Raw genomic sequence first — 18,889 nt, forward strand, 5'->3', positions numbered from 1 at the left:
CACGGAGGGTGGTGGCAGCATCCCTCCTGCCCAGTGCCTTGTCACTAGCTGGCCCTAAGCAAACCCGGGAGCCCCCCAGGGTGGCGTCAGGGACCCGTCAGCCGTCAGCCACCGTCATCCCCTTGGCGCGAGCGCAGCGGCGGCCTTGGCCGGGCGTCCCCGGGGCGCCGGGCAGCCGCGTGGTGGGAGCTGCGGCCTGTCCACCCCGGTGCCCGCCGCTCTCCCCCTGCCATCCCCCCTGCCTTCTTCTTCCTCCTCCTCCTCCTCCTCCTCGCGTTGCTATGGAGAAAGGCTCGGGCCTGCAGCTCGCTGACCTGCCAAGGCTGCTCGGCGGAGCGGAGGAGGCAGGGCCAGGCCCGCCGGCGTGGGGCCGCCATTGGCAGCGCCCGGCACGTGACGCGCGCAGGAATGCTAATGAATTATGGCATTTTTCTCCCCCTGCTCCGCCGGCTAAGGGAGAAGGAGCAGGCGGCGGCGGACGAGGGGCACCGCCAGGTCGCCGGCAAGGTGGCCCCGCGGCGGCGGAGGCGGCGGCGGCGGCGAGGCCCGGGCGCCCGGCCGGCGGCCGGCGGCGGCGGCGAGGCGCCAGCGAGGTGGCACCCGGGGCGCCCCGCCGAGCCCGCAGCCCGGCCTTAACCCTTTGGAAGCGAATCTGTCATGGCTGGCGGGGGCCGCCGGCAGCGCCGCTTCGCCCGGCCTCCCCACCGGGCCGCAGGTACCGCGGCGCGCCCAAGCCCCTGCCGCCGTTTTCCCACCCGAGCTCTGATTTTTCCCACGCTTGCTCTCGTTATTTCCCCACCTCCGGCTCTTCTTCCTCCCCCCCCCACCCTCCACCCTCCCCGTACTCCCGGCCATCGTTTCCCTCCCGCCGCCGCGTTTGCCCCAGGTTGCCGCTTCCACCACGTGCCGGCGGCGCCGGGAGGCCGCGGCGCCCGAGCCGGTGCCGTCGCGATGCTCCCGGATACCCGACCGGGTTGAAAGCTCTACCCAAAGCGGCGCGCCTCCCCCTCTCCTTTTCACCCCTTATTTTCCCCACAACGGGCCGCGGCAGCGGGGAAGGGGAGGAGGCTGGTGGCGGCGGCGGCCCCAGAATTGCCATTTTATTTGGGCCAGGTTGATTGCTTCGGCAGGGCCGCGGGAAAGCCGGTGCCGCGCGAGGCCGGCGGCTGGAGAAGGGGGCGCACTCTGGCTGCCGGGCAGGGGGGTAGCCAGAGCCGCCCCGCTCCCCCATCCCATTTGCTACGGCACGGGCGGCTCGCCTTCGGTCCGAAAGCGGCGATCCCGTTGGGGAGGGCTCCTCATCTGCCCTCGCTTCTCCCCAGCTTGTGAAGCTCAGGTCGTATCCTCCGGGCTCGGACATCGCGGGAAGTTTTGTCTGGGGGCAAAGCACTGTTGGGGGGCACCGGGCGGGCCGGACCCAGACGCTCCAACTTTTCTCAGGTTATTTCCATTAAGGCCGTAGCAGGGAGTTTCCATGCAAAACAAAACTGCTCGGCGGCGGGTCAGAGGCTCGGGCCTCGCCGGGTGGTCGCAGCCCCTCGGCGCCGGCACCCGGGTCAATGCGTCGGATCAGGTCGGCAACCTGCTTTTCCACGTGCGCCAGGTCCGCGGGGAGGAGCAGGTTGGTTTGCTGACGCTTCCTTGCTGCACCAGGGATGCTCCGTGGCTTCAATGAGTTTTTTTTTTTTTCCCCCCTTTTTTCCTCCCCTCTTCTGAGCTGTGTCGCTTCCCAAGTTTCTGGCAGACGGGGGCGGAAATGGGAAGGGGAACGCGCTCCTTGGTGAAGCTGTCAAAGCAAGAGGGAGTTTGGGGCCGTAGCTTGGGTCGCGCCTCGGCACGGGCAGCCGGAGGGATTTGCACGTGGCGGTGGGGACGGGTTCGGCGGTCAATGCTGCTTGGCACTGCCTTCTCCCTGGGCTAGGATTTGGAAGGGGCCGCGGCAGCTTCCCGTGGCTCTGCCAGCCGAAAAAACATCGCTTTTCTTGCCACAGCCCCGTGCAGCGGGGTAGACCCCAATGCCACCGGCTCCCTAAAGTCCGGCCTCCTTGTCACCCCTAGGGAGGGTCATGTCTCGTCTTCCGGAAAAATAGCGATGTTGCCGCTCAGCAGGGGAAAGCCTTTCTCACGGCTGAATTTTCCTGCTCAGTGATTGAATGAAATCAACTCCGGCCCTCGCGGGGACGCGCCGGCAAACGGACCGGCGGCCGAGCCGGCAGGTGTATAGGGAAGTGTCGCAGGACCCGCGGAAAGGGATTCGCGGCAGGCTGCAACGGAGATTGCAGCGCCGGCCACGGGAGGCTGAGGCGCTCGCGGCGGGACCGGACCCGGCCGAGAGGTTTTGAAGGCTCTTTTTGGCTGGGGAGGCCGCATCTTTTTTTAGCTGTCTCTGCGATAAATCAGCGCGGTCACTCTGATCCCAGGCTGCGACTCCGGTTGCCCCTGGCTCAGCTCGTGGAGGGGACAGCGGTCCGTGTTGTTGGACCGTTCCTGCTGCCGGAGCTGAACTGGGCAAAGCTGTGTTGAAAGAGCCAATGCTTTAAAACGGGAGCTGGAAATCCAGCTATGAAATGCTTGGTTTTGGCTAGTGCCTGCATTCCCAAAGGCCAAGCGACCCCCGCTGCCTGAACTGGGCTGCTCCCGGTGCAGGGCGGTCGAAAGGCGAGGAGAGGTAGTGCTCCAGAGGAACGTCTCCACTGGAGGTGTCCTTACAAAATTGCCTTTGTAATGTGGGCAAACGGGGAAAAAAAGGGGAAAAAACCCTACCAGGCGTCTGAAAGCGCACCTCCGGAGAGCAGCGAGCTCGGGTGAAGTGTGTGTCCCTGCTCGCTCTGCAGCTGCCTTTTCCGAGGGCCGGGATCTCCGTAAGCAGACCGCGGGGAGCACGGGGCGGCTTGCGCCGATGAGAAGCAAACGTCTCAGAAAGGGCCGCGCACCGGGCAGATGCTAATACGTACAGCAATTCCTCCCTTGCTCCTTTGTGTTGCCGGGGATAAGGAACCGGTGCCACGTGCTGCGAGCGTCCCGGCTCCCCCATCTGTCTTTGATTGCCTGCCGCTCGCCTCACCTCCCGCTTCCCCCAGCCCTGAAAGCCCAGCGCCGTTTTGGGGGGAAAAAACACCCGGTTCGGGCTGCGACGAGGCTGGGGACAGCCGCCGTCACCCGCAGCAGCTTAGTGGCAGCACGCTGGGGCCGGCGACCCGTGGTGGCGGTGGCCCATGGTCTACCGTGGCCAACGATGGCCAACGGTGGCCCGTGACCCCCCCCCGAGGGCGCTGTCCATGGTCTGTAGGAGCCGCTGTCCCTGGTGCTGGCCGTGGCACCCGCCACGGTGGCACTCACCATGGTGGTGCCCGCCACCGTGGCACCCACCCTGGTGGGAGCCAGCGCAGTGGCACCCAGTGCAGCGGGACCCGCTGCCGTGGCGGCGGCCGGCTGGCCGTGTGGAGGCCAGCGCTGTTTCTCCACCGTCTGCCCTGGCGGCCCCCAAAGGGCTCAGGCTCTCCGTGGCAGGAGGCGGATGGACGGGTGGACGGGCCCCTGCGGACAGGCACCAGGAGCTCCCCCAGCAGTGAGGGCCGGCAGGTGCCTGTGGGGTCACGAGGCCGTCTTCAGAGCGCTATTGAAATTTCCCCCTCTTCCCGCTGTGGGAAAAATACCTATGTCCCTGCTTTCCTTCCTTCCTTCCATCCTTCCTTCCTTCTATCCTTCCTTCCTTCTCTCCCTCTTCCCTTCCTTCCTTCTGCTCCTCCTCACTTTCCTCCTTCCTTCCTCCCACCCTTCCTCCTTCTTTCCATCCTTCCTTCCTTCCCTCTTTCCTTCCTTCTTCCCTCCCACCCTCCTCCCTTCCTTGTCTCCTTCCTTCATTTCCATCATCCCTTTTTCTTGTCCTTCCTTATCCTTTTCCTTCCTTCTCCCTCCTTCCTTCTCTTTCCTGTTCCTCTTCCTTTTCTTTTCCTTTTCCTTCTCACCCTTTCCTTTTCTTTCTCCCTTTCTCCTTTTCCTTCTCCTTCTCCTTTTCCTTTTCTTCTTTCTCCTCTTTCCCTCTTCCTTCTCCCCTTCTCTTTTTCCTTCTCCTTTCCTTTCTCTCCTTTCCCTCTTATTTTTCCTTCTCCATTTCTTTCTCCTCTTTTCCTTTACCTTTCCTTTCTCCCCTTTTCCTTTTCCTTCCGCTTGGCCTTCGTCTCGCGGTCCTCACCTCCTGTGCCGGGATCACCTCCGCCAGCCAAGCCTGGTGCGAGGCAACACGCACAGGCCAGCGCTCCAGCACCTTGCGCACCCCCGGCTGGCTGGGATGGAGACAAAAAAAAAAAAAAAAGCAGCAAATTTCCACATTTCAGCCACAGTTAAACGCGCTCGGCGGTGAGGGCTGCGCGGGGAGACTCTCCAGCTGCCCTTGGCACTGCGGCCTTGCCGTGGAGCCATAGCTGGCGGCTCCGGCTGCGGGGGTGCAACTTGCGGTGTTCATGGGATGCTTTGCTCGTATTTGGGGGGCTGGCTGGACAAGCCCGGCGGGGTCCCCTTCGCTCCGCTCCCTTCTCCCCTCGGCTTTTTGGAGCAGGCCGGAGGCGCAGGCGGTAAGACCCTTCGGCGGGATGGACGTGCCGGGGGGGGGGGGGCTTGCCTTTGCCTTCCCCCCCCCCGCCCCCGACCGACTTCAAAAGGAAACGCCACGGGGCCGAAGGCCGCCTGCCCCGCACGGCTAATTTATATGCTAACGAAGCCCGATAGGGATCGATGGAGCCGGGCGATCGATAGGGCAGGGCGGGCGCCGAGCCGAGCCGAGCCGTGCCCGCTGCGGCCGGCCAAGCGGAGCGGCTGGCTCCGGCTAGCGGCGAGGCCGCGGGGTGCCGGCGGCCGCCCGGGACCGGCGCTCGCAGCCCGGCCGCCCCGGGGGAAGCGGCCGCCGGCCCGGCCGAGCGCGGCGCCGCTGATTTGCATGGAGCCCGGCCGGCGCCGGCGCGTATTGGCGGTCGCTAGGAAACCTCGTAACCATCGGGAAATTGGGGAAGGGGGGGAGGAGAGTTGGAGGAAGGAGGGGGGGGGGTCCCGGCATCAGCTCCCTTCCCGTCTCCCCACCACCCCCCCGGCCCCGCGGAGGCGAACAAAGCGCGGCGGCACGGCGCCGAGGGCGGCCGCGGCTTTCCGCGCGCGTTTTGAGGGGTTTCGCGCAAATTGTGTCATTCCCACCACCCCCCCCCCAAAAAAAAAAAAAGCCTGGCCCCAAGGCGGCAGCAGCATCGCGCCTCGGCGCTCGGCCCCGATGCCCCCCGGGCACACGCACATGGCTGGCGGGGGGGGTCCCTGCCGCGCCGCCCCCCAGACGCCGAAGCGGCCCCCGGCCCCCCCCTACCCGCGCCGGCAGGAAATGGGGCGGGGGTGGGGGGGGCCCGCAGCCCGGCGGCCTTTGAAGTCGCCGGAGGAAGGGGCCGGGGGAGGAGCCTGGCCGCCGGCGGAGGTGCGAGGGTCGGCGCCGGGCGGTCCCCGCTGCGGAGGGGTTAAATCCGGCTCTGGGACTCCCTCCTTCCCTTCCCCCCCCCCCCCACCGCCGGTGCGAAACGCGAGGTGCAGAGACCGGGTGTCACGGAGTGACCCCCCCCCCTCCTTCCCCCCGCCCCTCACCCGGCGTCGGGCCACCTGCGAACGCGGCGTCGCTCAGCCGCTCGCCCTCGGTTCCCCTCCAGCCTGACCGGCGCCCCCCGCTCCCCGCCGCCGCTATGGAGAACGAGCAGCTCCCGGCACCCGCCGCCAGCAGCGCCGCCAGCACCGGCGCGACGCCCAGCAGCACCGGCAGCGGCCGCCAGCCCGGCCCGCAGATCTCCGTCTACAGCGGCATCCCCGACCGCCAGACCGTGCAGGTAGGACCGGCGCGCGGCCGCTGAGGCCTGGCAACTCGTGACACTGGTGGGAGGCGCCCCGGCAAGCGTCGCGCCGGGTGCGCTACGAAATAACCCGCGGGGAGGCCGTGCGGGTGGAGCGGTTTTGTTTTGGTTCCCCCGCCTCCCCCCAAAAAGGAGGCCAGCTCGGCAGAGGTGCCAGGGTTGGGGGGGGGGGGCAATGTTATTGTAGGGTCGCTCACAAACGTGGGGGGGTGGGGCGCGGGGGGGCGCCAAACTCCGGGCGGGCCTCGTCGGGCAGGCTGGGGAGGGGGGCTCATTTGCATGAGTAATTGGCGGCTCATTAGCAGCTCGTTGCGGCAGCTGGAGGCAATGGGGAAAGCCCTGGGGGCCGTCCCTGGGTGAGGGGCAGGTGGGGGGTGTTTGGGGGCCTCCTCGTGATGGGGGGGTGGGGGTGGACTGAGATTTAGGGGAGATATTTGGATTTTGCCTTATTTTCCCATGGGGAACTTCCCCCCCTCCCCAAAAGCTGGAGGCTTTCAGGGGGTTTAATACCACCAGCCCCGGGGTGGTGGGGAAGAGGGCGACAAAGCCACCAGGGCAGAGAAAGCAACACGGTGCTGCAAATTTGGGGGGGGGGGTTCCCCAAATTTTGGGGGGTTATAAATAGCAGAGGAAAGGGGAAAGTCCTGGCACTGTGAAAGCCTGGCACATGGGTGCTAATCAAACGGTACCTTTGGGTGCTGTGCACCAGCCTGGGGGATGCTTTTGGGTGCCAGACACAGGCCCTGGGTTAACAGCATCCTGGGGTGCCCCAGGAAGCAGCTGGGCCAAAACAGGGCTTTTTTAGCCCATTTTGGGGCCCTGCAAAGCAGCCTCATGGTTGGCAGTGCTTGGGGCCTCGGTTGCGGTGGCAGGATGGGTGAAAAGGAGGTGTTTTGGGGGGGCTAGAGAGGGGGCGGACGGGGAGGAAGAGGGGGGGACAGGTCAGAGGACGAAGGCTCGTGCCAGCGGCCGTGTTGGGTGGCTTTGTGGGGTGGGGGTCCCCGCCAGAGGCTGAGACCCCCGGCGACGTCGGCAGGTGATCCAGCAGGCCCTGCACCGGCAGCCCAACACAGCGGCGCAGTACCTGCAGCAGATGTACGCAGCGCAGCAGCAGCACCTGATGCTGCAGACGGCCGCCCTGCAGCAGCAGCACCTCACCAGTGCCCAGCTCCAGAGCCTGGCCGCCGTGCAGCAGGTACCCGCCGCGACGCCGGGCACGCGCAGCGCCATCAACCTGCCACTCCCACGCGCCTGCGGCGCCGGTTACCTGCGCTGCCCACCCACAGTGCCCTGCACCTGCGTTGCTGCACACCCGTGACAGCACGCACCCACACTGCCCACCCACGCTGCCATGCACCCGCAGCACCGTGCATCCACGTCGCTGCATACCCGTGACACCACGCACCCATGCTGCCTACCTGAGGCCCCATGCACTCGCATTGCCCTGCACCCGCAACACCCTGCACCTGTGGCACCATGCACCCGCAACGCCTTGTGCCTGTGGCACCATGCACCCACATTGCTGTGTGCTCGTGAACCCCATGCACCGTAGCACCCTGCACCCATGTTGCTGGGCAGCCATGGCACCGTGCACCTGCATTGCTTTGTGTCCACAACCCCACGCACCCAGAGGCAACATGCACCAACGTTGCTGCATGCCTGCAACCCCATGCTCCCAGTGGCACCATGCACCCACATTGCTGCACACCCGCAGCACCATGCACCTGCATTGCCATGTGCCTATGACCCTGCACGCCCACAACCCCGTGCACCCACGTTGCTGCACGCCCACGACCCCATGCACCCACGTTGCTGCACGCCCACGACCCCATGCACCCACAATGCTGCACACCCACGGCCCCATGCACCTTCATTGCCACGTGCCCACAACCCCATGCACCCAGCGGCCCCATGCACCCACATTGCTGCACACCCACGGCCCCATGCACTCACATTGCTGCTTGCCCACGACACTGCACGCCCACGGTACTGTGCACCCACATTGCTGCGCACCCGCGGGCCCATGCACCCGCACTGCCACGTGCCTGCGCCGCCCCCCTAACGCTGGCCGTGCTCCTTCCCCCCCCAGGCGAGTCTGGCAGCCAACAGGCAGAGCGGCCCGTCGGGCGGCAGCGGGCCGCCGCCACCGGCGCAGCAGCCCACGGTGAGTGCCCGCGGCGCCCCCCCCTCCACCTCGCGCCCGCCCTCCCGGGTGTCCGCCACGCCACCCAGCCCTCTCCTCCCGCCCGTGTGCAGATCAACCTGGCGGCGGCGCCGGCGGCCGCCCAGCTCATCAACCGGGCGCAGAGCGTCAACTCGGCGGCGGCCTCGGGCATCGCGCAGCAGGCGGTACTGCTGGGCAACGCCGCCTCGCCCGCCCTCACCGCCAGCCAGGCCCAGATGTACCTCCGTGCCCAGATGGTAAGAGCCGGGTGGCTTCCGCGCCTCCCTGGCCCCCCCCCGCCACCGCTGCGGCCGGGCAAGGGGCACTCTGCGGGGCGGCGGGTCCCCCCCGGGGTGGGGGGGGGGGGGGCGTGGCGTGGCCGGGCTGACCGGCGGCAGCACGGGGCGGCCCTGCCGCGGGGCGCCCGGATGCTTTAGGGTGCCTCCTGCTCATTGTAGGGTGTCCAGACCCCACAGGGTGCCCCCAACCCTACTGTGAGGTGCTTGGACCCTGTAGGGTGTCCAGACCCCTCAGAGTGCCCCCAACCCTACTGTGAGGTGCTTGGACCCTGTAGGGTGTCCAGACCCCACAGGGTGCCCCCAACCCTACTGTGAGGTGCTTGGACCCTGTAGGGTGTCCAGACCCCACAGGGTGCCCCCAACCCTACTGTGAGGTGCTTGGACCCTGTAGGGTGTCCAGACCCCACAGGGTGCCCCCAACCCTACTGTGAGGTGCTTGGACCCCAGAGGGTGTCCAGACCCCATAGGGTGTCCTCCAGCCCATTGTAGGGTGTTCAGACCCATAGGGTGTCCTCCAACCCATCATAGGGTGACCAGACCCCATACGGGGCCCCCAACCCTACTGTGAGGTGCTTAGACCCCAGAGGGTGTCCAGACCCCACAGGGTGCCCCCAACCCTCACCTACTGTGAGGTGCTTGGACCCCAGAGGGTGTCCAGACCCCGTAGAGTTCCCTCTAGCTCATTGTAGGGTGTTCAGACCCCATAGAGTGCCCTCCAGCCCATTGTAGGGTGTCCAGACCCCACAGGGTGCCCCCAACCCTACTGTGAGGTGCTTAGACCCCATAAGATGTCCAGATCCCATAGGGTGCCCTCCAGCCCATCATAGGGTGTTCAGACCCCATAGTATATCCTCCAGCCCATCATAGGGTGTTCAGACCCCATAGGATATCCTCCAGCCTGTCGTAGGGTGTCCAGACCCCATAGGGTGGCCCCAACCCTGCCATGAGGTGCTTGGACCCCATAAGATGTCCAGATCCCATAGGGTGCCCTCCAGCCCTCTGTAGGGTGTCCAGACCCCATAGGATGTCCTCCAGCCCATCGTAGGGTGTTCAGACCTCATAGGGTGCCCTCCAGCCCATTGTAGGGTGTTCAGACCCCATAGGGTGGCCCCAACCCTGCCATGAGGTGCTTGGACCCCATAAGATGTCCAGATCCCATAGGGTGCCCTCCAGCCCTCTGTAGGGTGTCCAGACCCCATAGGATGTCCTGCAGCCCATCATAGGGTGTTCAGACCCCATAGGTTATCCTCCAGCCCATCGTAGGGTGTTCAGACCTCATAGGGTGCCCTCTAGCTCATCGTAGGGTGTTCAGACCCCATAGGGTGCCCTCCAGCCCGTCGTAGGGTGTCCAGACCCCATAGGGTGCCCCCAACCCTGCTGTGAGGTGCTTGGACCCTGTAGGGTATCCAGACCCCACAGGGTGTCCTCCAGCCCATCGTAGGGTGTCCAGACCCCATAGGGTCGCCCCAACCCTGCCATGAGGTGCTTGGACCCCATAGGGTGTCCTCCAGTCTGTCATAGGGTGTCCAGACCCCATCATAGGGTGTCTTCCAGCCCATCATAGGGTGTCTGGATGCCATAGGGTGTCCAGACCCCATAACACACCCCCAACTCTGCCAAGGGGTGTCCAGACCCCATAGGGTGACCCCCATCGCACCTTAGGGTGCCCAGACCCCATAAGGTATCATCAACGCTGCCATAGTGTGCCTGGACCCCATAGGGTGTCCAGACCTTATAGGGTGCCCTCCAGCACATTGTAGGGTGCCCAGATCCCATGGGTTGCCCCCAACTCTACCACAGGGTGCCTTGACCCTAAGGGATGTCCAGACCCCATAGGGTGACCCCCAACCCTGCCATGAGGTGCCTGGATCTCATGGGGTGTCCAGACCCCGCAGGGTGCCCACCGCCCCTGCCCAGGGAGGGGTGCAACCCGGGGGCAATGGGTGCACACGCATGTGCTCAGGCCCACATGTGTGCAGGGAGGGTGCACAGTGTCCCCAGCCCCGCACCCAGGGTGAGTGCTGTGTCCCCGGGGCACCCCTGTCCCCCCCACACCCGCACACGCGTGTGCCCCGGCCCCCGGGGCCACCCTCCCACCGCGATCGCATGTGCGTGTTCACACCCCTGTGATCTCACGCCCCCACCTGCTTTGCGTGCGCACGTGCGCGTACACACACACACATGTACACCCTTTGATCAAGTGCACACCCTGCAATCACCCTGGGATCACACACACACACACACCTTGCAATCACACCCTGTGATGACACATACACACGTACCCTGCTAGCACACCCCGTGATCATGTGCACACACACCCCCTGCAATCACACCGCTGTGATTTCACACCCACACCTCCTGCAATCACACCCCCAGGATCACACACAGACACACCCCTTGCAATCACACCCCTGGGATCACACACACATACACACGCACCCTGCTAGCACACCCCTGTGATCACACACAGACACATCTTGCAATCACACCCCTGTGATCATGTGTGCACACACACACCCCCTTGCAATCACACCCCTGTCATATCACACACACACACACCCTGCAATCACACCCGTGATCACACATGCACACACACACACACCCTGCAATCACACCCCTGTGATCATGTGTGCACACACACACACACACCCCTTGCAATCACACCCCTGTCATATCTCACACACACACCCTGCAATCACACCCCTGTGATCACACATGCACACATATACACACACACCCCCTTGCAATCACACCCCTGTGATATCTCACACACACACCCTGCAATCACACCCGTGATCACACATGCACACACACACACACACACACACACCCCTTGCAATCACACCCCCGGGATCTCACACACACCCCTTGCAATCACACTCCTGTGGTACCACACATGCACCCCCTGCAATCACACCCCCGGGATCACACACACACACCCCTTGCAATCACACCCCTGGGATCACACGCGTGCACACATACCCCCCCGAACACCCTCCCCGCAATCACACCCCCATGATCCCCCGCACGCGTGCTCACACCCACGCCTGCTGCGATCACACCCCTCGCGATTACCCCCGCGTGTGCCCCCCCCGCGCTCACCTCCCCGTGATCCCGTACGCTCCCCACCCCACCGCCGTCACACCCTCCGCGTTCACACCCCCCCCCGCCCCGCACCCGCCCAGGCCCTGCTCTTCCTTTGTCCCCCCAGCTCATCTTCACCCCCACGGCCACCGTCACCGCCGTCCGGCCCGAGAGCCCCGCGGCGCCCGCTGCCCCGCCGCCCGCCTCCGCCGCCCAGGTGAGCCCCCAGGCGCCCCGCGGCCCCGGCCCCCCCGCGCGCCCCCCCCTCACCCCCTGCCGTTGCAGGTGCAGAACCTGGCCCTGCGCCCCACCGCCGCCGCCGCCCCTGCCGGCCCCCACCTCCCCGCCCTGGCCATGAAGCCCCCCGGCCCCCCCAAGCCCGCCGCCCCCAAAGCCGGCCAGCCCGAGCCCCCCGCCGACCACCTCAAGAAAGGGGACGCTGCTGACGCCCGCGCCCACCCCCTGGCCCGCGCCACCCCCGCCGCCCACCCGCTCATCGCCCCAGGTAAGTGCGCTGCCGCTGCCGGCAGGGGGACAGGGACGTTTCAGGGTGCCCCAGCAGCCCCTCGTGGGATGAGGGACGCGGGGCTGGGCAAGCGGAGTGGGGGCTGGCGCTAACTGGGCCACTTGTGGGCCGTTCACTCTGAAACCTAATGATAGCCCTCGCTGACACTTCCTCTGCGTCAATGGCCTTGGCTGTATGCGGGACGACAGCCTCCTGCACGCACTTAGGGGCTCTGCTGCCCGCTCTGGTGCTGAGGGCGAGGTGAACAGAGCAGGTGCAGCTCCTAGCTGAGCAGTTTGCAGGGCGTTCACACTGAAGCCTAATGATGGCTCCCGGACGCTTCCTCTGTGTCAACACCCCTGGCTGTATACAGCACGCGCAGCCCTGGGTACGCGCTCAGGGACTCTGCCACTCGCTCCAGTGCTGAGACATTCAGGGTGAGGTGCACAGAGCAGGTGCTGCTCCCAGCCAGGCAGCCTGCAGGGGGTTCACTCTGAAACCTAATGCTGGGCCTCACTTGCACTTCCTGTGCACCAGCAGCCCTGCCTGTATATGGGCCGTGCAGTGCTATACACACTCAGGGGCCCTGCCACCCCCTCAGGTGCTGAGAAGCTCAGGGCAAGGTGAACAGAGTGGGTGTAAGTCCCAGCTAGGCAGCCTGCAGAGGGTGTTCACTCTGAAGCCTAATGACAGTCCTCCCTGGCACTTCCTCTACGTCAATGCCCCTGCTCGTATATGGGATTTGCAACCCCATATAGGCACACAGGGGCCCCACTGAAGCTGCTTCTGCCAGGGCCGGGGCCTTCTCGGCACCCACAGCCGACATGAGCCTTCGGCGTGGCAAGAGGGGCGAGGAGGTTTCTCCCATCCCCTGCCCCCGAGCCGATGGCAGGATGCAGCAACCTCCCGGGGGGACAGAGCATCCTCTTGGCAGGATTGTGCATCCTCCCAGCAGGGTCGAGCATCCTCCCGGAGGGATGGAGCATCCTCCTCGCCATCCCCATGGTAACACGCTGGGGCTGGCATCTCTTTTTTTTTTCTCTTTTTCCCCTCCTTTTTTTCTCTCTTTATTTTATTTTTGGGGGACTTGGCCTCCTTGGGCTGCTGCTTTCCTGCCTGTTTGTGTTTTCCGTGCGTGGAAGGACCTGGGACAGGGCGAACCCAGCCTCCGGCTTCCCCCTAGCCTCTCCAGCTCGGAGCCTAATGGCAAAACTGCTCGCCCCGTTGTCACTAGGCACAAGAGTGAACGGCTGCCGCTCCAGACTAGCAGGCGGGCTCCGGGGAGGGTCACCGGTGGAGGGTGAGGGCAGAGGGGGTCTGAGCCGACTCGGGGAGCTGCCTGCGGAGATTCGGTGCCACCCACCCGCCCCCCCCCCCACCTGCAGCTTACGCCCAGCTGCAGCCGCACCAGTTCCTCCAGCAGCAGCAGAAGCAGATCCAGCACCAGTTCGTGATCCAGCAGCAGCAGCTGGCGCCCCGGGGCCAGCCCCAACTCATCCAGGGCGGCTCCAGCCCGGCGCCCCAGCTCCAGCCGCTGCCCTCGCCCGGCCCCAACCTGGCCCCGCAGCCCGGCCCGCTGCAGAGCGCCGGCGGCGGGCAACAGAAAACCGGGGCCGGCCCCCAGACGGTAGCCGGCCCGGGGCCGGCGGGAAGCGGGTCGGCGCCGAGCGCCGAGGTCAGCGCGCCGAACGGACCCGGCGGCTGTTCGAACCACGGCGCCCAGCGCAAGTTTCAGCACGCCTCTGCCGTCATCCTGCAGCTGCAGCCCGCCGCCGGCACGGTGAGGGGCACGCGCGCCCGCGGGGTGGCCCACCCGCCCGTGTGTCGTCCCTCCCCCCGCGCCCCAAAACCTTGACCCTACCTCCCCGCCGCAGCCCCCCCAGCTCGGCCTCGCCGAAGGCTCCCGCAAAGACCCACCGGCTGCCGAAAGCCCGCCCGCCGCCCCGCGCCAACCCGCCGCCCTCTCGCCTCCCCCCGGCGCCCTCGACGAACCCCAGGGTGACCGGCTCGGCGCCCACGGTAAGTTCGGTTCCCGAACCCGCCGCCGTCGAGGCCGCAGCTGGCTCGTGCGGATGGGAGGCTCGGTGCGGTGTAACGAGCGTACCGGTGCTCAGCAGGGATGGCTGGGGTGGGTGGGTGGGGGGGGGATGCAGCAAGCGGTGCGGACCCTCCCTCTCCCTTCTCACCCCCTTCTCTCCACCGCCCTTCGAGCCCGGCGCGGCCCCCTCACGCCGTCCGTCCACCAAGCGAGCGGAAACGACGTCCCCCCCCCCCGCCCCGGCATAGTCGCCCCCCAACCACCAAAGCCTCCCATCCCTTCGCTCCCAGGGTGTAAAAAAAAAAAAGCCCGGTTTTCCAGCAAAAGAAGGTGCCTACGGCAGAGAGCTGGGATTTGGGGGTGCCCAGCTGAGATTAGGGATGACCAGCTGGGCTTTGGGGGTGGCTGACTGGAATCTGGGGGTGCCAGCCAGGATTTGGGGGTGCACAGCTGGGATTGGGGGTGAATGTATGGCCAGGATGGGAGTGCACTTTGGGAAAGCTGTGCCCAGCTGGGATTTGGGGGTGCCTAGCTGGGATTTGGGGTGACTAACTGGGATTTGGGGATAACCAGCTGGGATTTTGGGTGACCAGTCAGGATTTGGGGGTGTCTAGCTGGGATTTGGGGGTGTAGAGCTCGGATTTGGGATGCCCAGTTGGGGTTTTCAGTGACCAGCTGGGATTTGGGAGTGCCCAGATGGGATTTGGAGATGTAGAGCTGGGATTTGGGGGTGCTCAGCTGGAATTTGTGGTGACCAGCTGGGATTTGGGGGTCTAGAGCCAGGATTTGGGGTGCCCAGCTGGTATTTTCAGTGCCCACCCAGGATTTGGGGGTGCCTAGCTGGGATTTGGGAGTGCTCAGATGGGATTTAGGGATTCCTAACTAGGATTTGGGGGTGTCTATCTGGGATTTGGGGGTGCCCAGTCAGGATTTTCAGTGCCCAGCTGGGATTTGGGGGTGCTCAGCCGGGATTTGTCATGCCCAGTTGGGATTTTCGGTGCCTAGGTGGGATTTGGGGGTGCTCAGCTGGGATTTGGCAGTGTCTAGCTGGGATTTGGGGGTGCTCAGCCGGGATTTGTCATGCCCAGTTGGGATTTTCGGTGCCTAGCCGGGATTTGGGGGTGCTCAGCTGGGATTTGGCAGTGCCTAGCTGGGATTAGGGGGTGCTCAGCCGGGATTTGGCAGTGCCTAGCCGGGATTTGGGGGTGCTCAGCCGGGATTTGTCATGCCCAGTTGGGATTTTCGGTGCCTAGGTGGGATTTGGGGGTGCTCAGCTGGGATTTGGCAGTGCCTAGCTGGGATTAGGGGGTGCTCAGCCGGGATTTGGCAGTGCCTAGCCGGGATTTGGGGGTGCTCAGCCGGGATTTGTCATGCCCAGTTGGGATTTTCGGTGCCTAGGTGGGATTTGGGGGTGCTCAGCTGGGATTTGGCAGTGCCTAGCCGGGATTTGGGGGTGCTCAGCCGGGATTTGTCATGCCCAGTTGGGATTTTCGGTGCCTAGGTGGGATTTGGGGGTGCTCAGCTGGGATTTGGCAGTGCCTAGCTGGGATTAGGGGGTGCTCAGCCGGGATTTGGCAGTGCCTAGCCGGGATTTGGGGGTGCTCAGCCGGGATTTGTCATGCCCAGTTGGGATTTTCGGTGCCTAGGTGGGATTTGGGGGTGCTCAGCTGGGATTTGGCAGTGCCTAGCTGGGATTAGGGGGTGCTCAGCCGGGATTTGGCAGTGCCTAGCCGGGATTTGGGGGTGCTCAGCCGGGATTTGTCATGCCCAGTTGGGATTTTCGGTGCCTAGGTGGGATTTGGGGGTGCTCATCCAAGATTGGGCGGTGCCTAGCCGGGATTTGGGGGTGCTCAGCAGGGATTTGGCATGCCCACTTGGGATTTTCGGTGCCCAGCCGGGATTGGCCGTGTAGAGCTGGGATCTGGGGGTGCCCAGCCGGGCTGGGGTTCCCCTTTGGCAGCGGGCTGCACCCCGGGCGGGGGGCACCCTGCCGCTCGGCCCCGCCCCCTCCGGCGGCCTGGCCCCGCCCGGCGGCGGCGGCGCGCGCGGGCATTGGCGGCGGCGGCGGCGGCCAATGGGCGCGGAGGAAGGGGAGGGAGGAGCGGGCCTAGCGTCGGCCCCGCCCCCGACGCCGCGCGCCGCCGCATTGTCCGCGCGCCGCCCCGCCCCGCCCCGCGCAGCCGCCGCCGCCGCCGCCCCGGGCGCGGCCTGTCCCGCGCCGCCGCCGCCTTTGTCCGCGCCCGCGCCATGGCCCCGCCGGGGCCGCCGCCGCGCCGCTGAGCGCCCCCGGTGAGTGCCCCCCCCCACCCCAACCCCACATCCCCCGGGCACCGGAGCGGCGCCGCCCGCTGACCTCACTTCCGCTTCCGGTCCCCCCCAACCCGCCCCCCAACCACCACCATCACCCCCCCCCCCCCGCGGCGGGCACAAAGGCGGGCGGGCCGCGGGGCTGACGGCGGCGCCGGCCGCGGCCCCCCCCGCAGAGACGGGCCCCGAGCGCGTTCATGCGCAGCCCGCCGCCGCCGGCCCCGGCATGACCTCGGGCACCGGGAGCTCTGCCTCCACCGTCGCCGCCGCCCCGCACAATGGTGAGAACAAGCCGCCGCAGGCCATCGTGAAGCCCCAGATCCTGACGCACGTTATCGAGGGCTTCGTCATCCAGGAGGGCGCCGAGCCTTTCCCGGTAGGCCCCGCCGCCGTGGCGGCTTCGGCCTGGCCCGCGGCCCCCGGCCCGTTCCCCTAACCCTCCTTCCCCCCTCCCCAAAACAACCCTCCGTCCCCGTCCCCCGGCTGACGGCGCCCCGCTCGCCAGGTGGGGCGCTCCTCGCTGCTGGTGGGCAGCCTGAAGCAGAAGTATGCGCAGGAGCTGCTGGCCGAGAAGCTCCCGCCGCCCGACAACGCCACCACCACCACCACCACCACTGACTCCGACATGGAGGAGCCCTACGCCCAAGGTAGCGCCCGAGCGGGAGCGGTGGCGGCGGCCCTCGCTCGCCCCGGCCCGCCGGGGTCCCGGCTCTCAGGGCTCCCCGCGCCTGAGCTGGTTGCGTTTCTCTCTCTGGGCGCCCCGCCGCGCCCCCCAGAGTCCAAGGAGGAGGGGAACCCCCCGAAGCTGAAGTGCGAGCTCTGCGGCCGCGTCGACTTCGCCTACAAGTTCAAGCGCTCCAAGCGCTTCTGCTCCATGGCCTGTGCCAAGAGGTAACGCTGTGCCCCCCTCCTCCCCACTGCCTTCCTTCCCCCCCCCCCCCCAAATCCTTCCCCCCTCCCCTGCGCCCTCACCCCGCTCCCGCCACCAGGTACAACGTGGGGTGCACGAAGCGGGTGGGCTTGTTCCACCCCGACCGCAGCAAGCTGCAGAAACCCGGCGGACCCCCCCACGGGCGCCGCCGGACCTGCAAAGCCACCCTGCCTGCCCTGAGCAAAGACACCAAGAAACAGGTGAGGCCCAGGCGGCAGCCGGGGAGGAGGGTTGCGGGCAGCGCCCGTCCCCAAAACCCCGGGGACCCAGGCGGCCGGGCTCTGAGGCCGGTGTCGCCCGGTCGCTCCGTCCCACAGAGCCCCGTTTCTCTCCCGACGGGCTCGGTGCCTCTTTCCGTGACGACGTCGCTGCAGCTCAACCACAGCCAGGAGGACTCGAGCCGCTGCTCAGACAACTCGAGCTACGAGGAGCCCCTGTCGCCCATCTCGGCCAGCTCATCCACCTCCCGCCGGCGCCAGGGTGACCGTGACCTCGAGCTGCGGGACATGGAGCTGCCCGACATGCACATGCGGGACCTGGCGGGCATCGGGCACCGGTTCCTGCCCAGCGAGCCCAGCAAGTGGAACGTGGAGGACGTCTACGAGTTCATCCGCTCGCTGCCTGGTGAGGCTTTCCTGGCAGCCCCTGCGGAGATGGGAGCTGGGTGGTGGTGGGGGGAAAACGCAGCCCGTTCTGGGGCAGACGGGAGCTCCGTACAGGTGCCATGCTCAGCTCTGCTTCGTCCCCGTCCCCACAGGCTGCCAGGAGATCGCGGAGGAGTTCAGAGCACAGGAGATCGACGGGCAGGCCCTGCTGTTGCTGAAGGAAGACCACCTCATGAGCACCATGAACATCAAACTGGGCCCGGCCCTCAAGATATACGCCCGCATCAGCATGTTGAAAGACTCCTAGAGCCACCACGCTCGCACGAACGCTCCCGCTGGGGTGGGCAGTGGTGGGGGGAGTGGGGGAGGGATGGGGTGGGGGGGGGGGTTCCACTTGCTGAGCACAACCGGCCTTGGGGCCGGCCCCTCTGCGCCCCCCCCCCCAGCCAGCAGCGGGGCCGGGGGCGCAGCTCTGCCGCAGGGATGTGTATATAGTCCATAGCGTTAGCTTCCCCTTGTACTGGCCCAGCCTGCCCGCCCCAGGTGGCCAGTGGGCCAGCTCGGCGGCTGGGGGTGGCCTCCCACCCAGGGTGGGGGGTGGCCGGTGCCCCCCCCCTCCCCCCGGGGCTTTTCCCCACCCAGCAGGGTGAAACAGGACGGTTGCCTTAAAGTTGGGTGTGTGGTCGTGGTGACGGCTCCCAGCCCCCTTCCCTGTGGTGGGCTTGGCTACCTACCCCAGGGAGGAGATAGCCCCCCCTTTCTGGGGGGCCTGAGGGAGAAGGGATTGCCATGAAGCTGGAGGATGCGTCCCCTCCTCCCCAAACCGCCCCACTTTGGGGGCAGATCAGAGGACAGTTGGGGGTGGGCAGTGGGAATTTGCATCCCCCCCCCCCTTCGGAGGCAGGTAAGGATCCCCCCTGCGGGCCCCCCTGGCCCCTTGCCCCACCACAGCCCAGCCACCATGGTCTTTTTAAGAAGAGGAAAAAAAGAAAAAAAAAAAAACACACACACACACAGAAAACAGAACCCTTTTTTTTCCTGTTTTTGTTTTTAATAAACACTGAAAAAGAAAAACTG

The 18,889-nt window shown here is 66.2% G+C and overlaps 1 protein-coding gene across 2 annotated transcripts; it reads left to right on the top strand.

The window, feature by feature from the left end:
* The first annotated feature begins 5,698 nt into the window (after positions 1–5,698).
* On the top strand, positions 5,699–18,889 carry PHC2 (polyhomeotic homolog 2). Of its 2 annotated transcripts, none has more exons than XM_068916237.1 (14): positions 5,699–5,855; positions 6,916–7,074; positions 7,969–8,043; positions 8,136–8,300; positions 11,554–11,643; positions 11,712–11,931; positions 13,317–13,711; positions 13,806–13,950; positions 16,453–16,652; positions 16,782–16,923; positions 17,053–17,167; positions 17,266–17,407; positions 17,525–17,831; positions 17,965–18,889. In XM_068916237.1, exons 1-14 carry the CDS (start codon positions 5,715–5,717, stop codon positions 18,117–18,119), a joined length of 2,451 nt encoding a protein of 816 aa, XP_068772338.1. In that variant the 5' UTR covers positions 5,699–5,714; the 3' UTR covers positions 18,120–18,889. The 2 variants fall into 2 exon arrangements, with proteins under 2 accessions (XP_068772338.1, XP_068772337.1); XM_068916236.1 differs by having other exon boundaries at positions 16,782–16,922; positions 17,031–17,167.

The sequence above is a fragment of the Struthio camelus genome, chromosome 21 (assembly GCF_040807025.1).
Source record: "Struthio camelus isolate bStrCam1 chromosome 21, bStrCam1.hap1, whole genome shotgun sequence".
Classification (NCBI taxonomy): Eukaryota; Metazoa; Chordata; class Aves; order Struthioniformes; family Struthionidae; genus Struthio; species Struthio camelus.

Coding starts and splice junctions, on each gene's coding strand:
- PHC2 (XM_068916236.1), top strand. CDS start 5,715: ATGGAGAACGAGCAGCTCCCGGCACCCGCCGCCAGCAGCGCCGCCAGC. Junction 8,301..11,553: donor TGTACCTCCGTGCCCAGATG/GTAAGAGCCGGG, acceptor TTGTCCCCCCAG/CTCATCTTCACCCCCACGGC. Junction 13,712..13,805: donor TGCAGCCCGCCGCCGGCACG/GTGAGGGGCACG, acceptor TCCCCGCCGCAG/CCCCCCCAGCTCGGCCTCGC.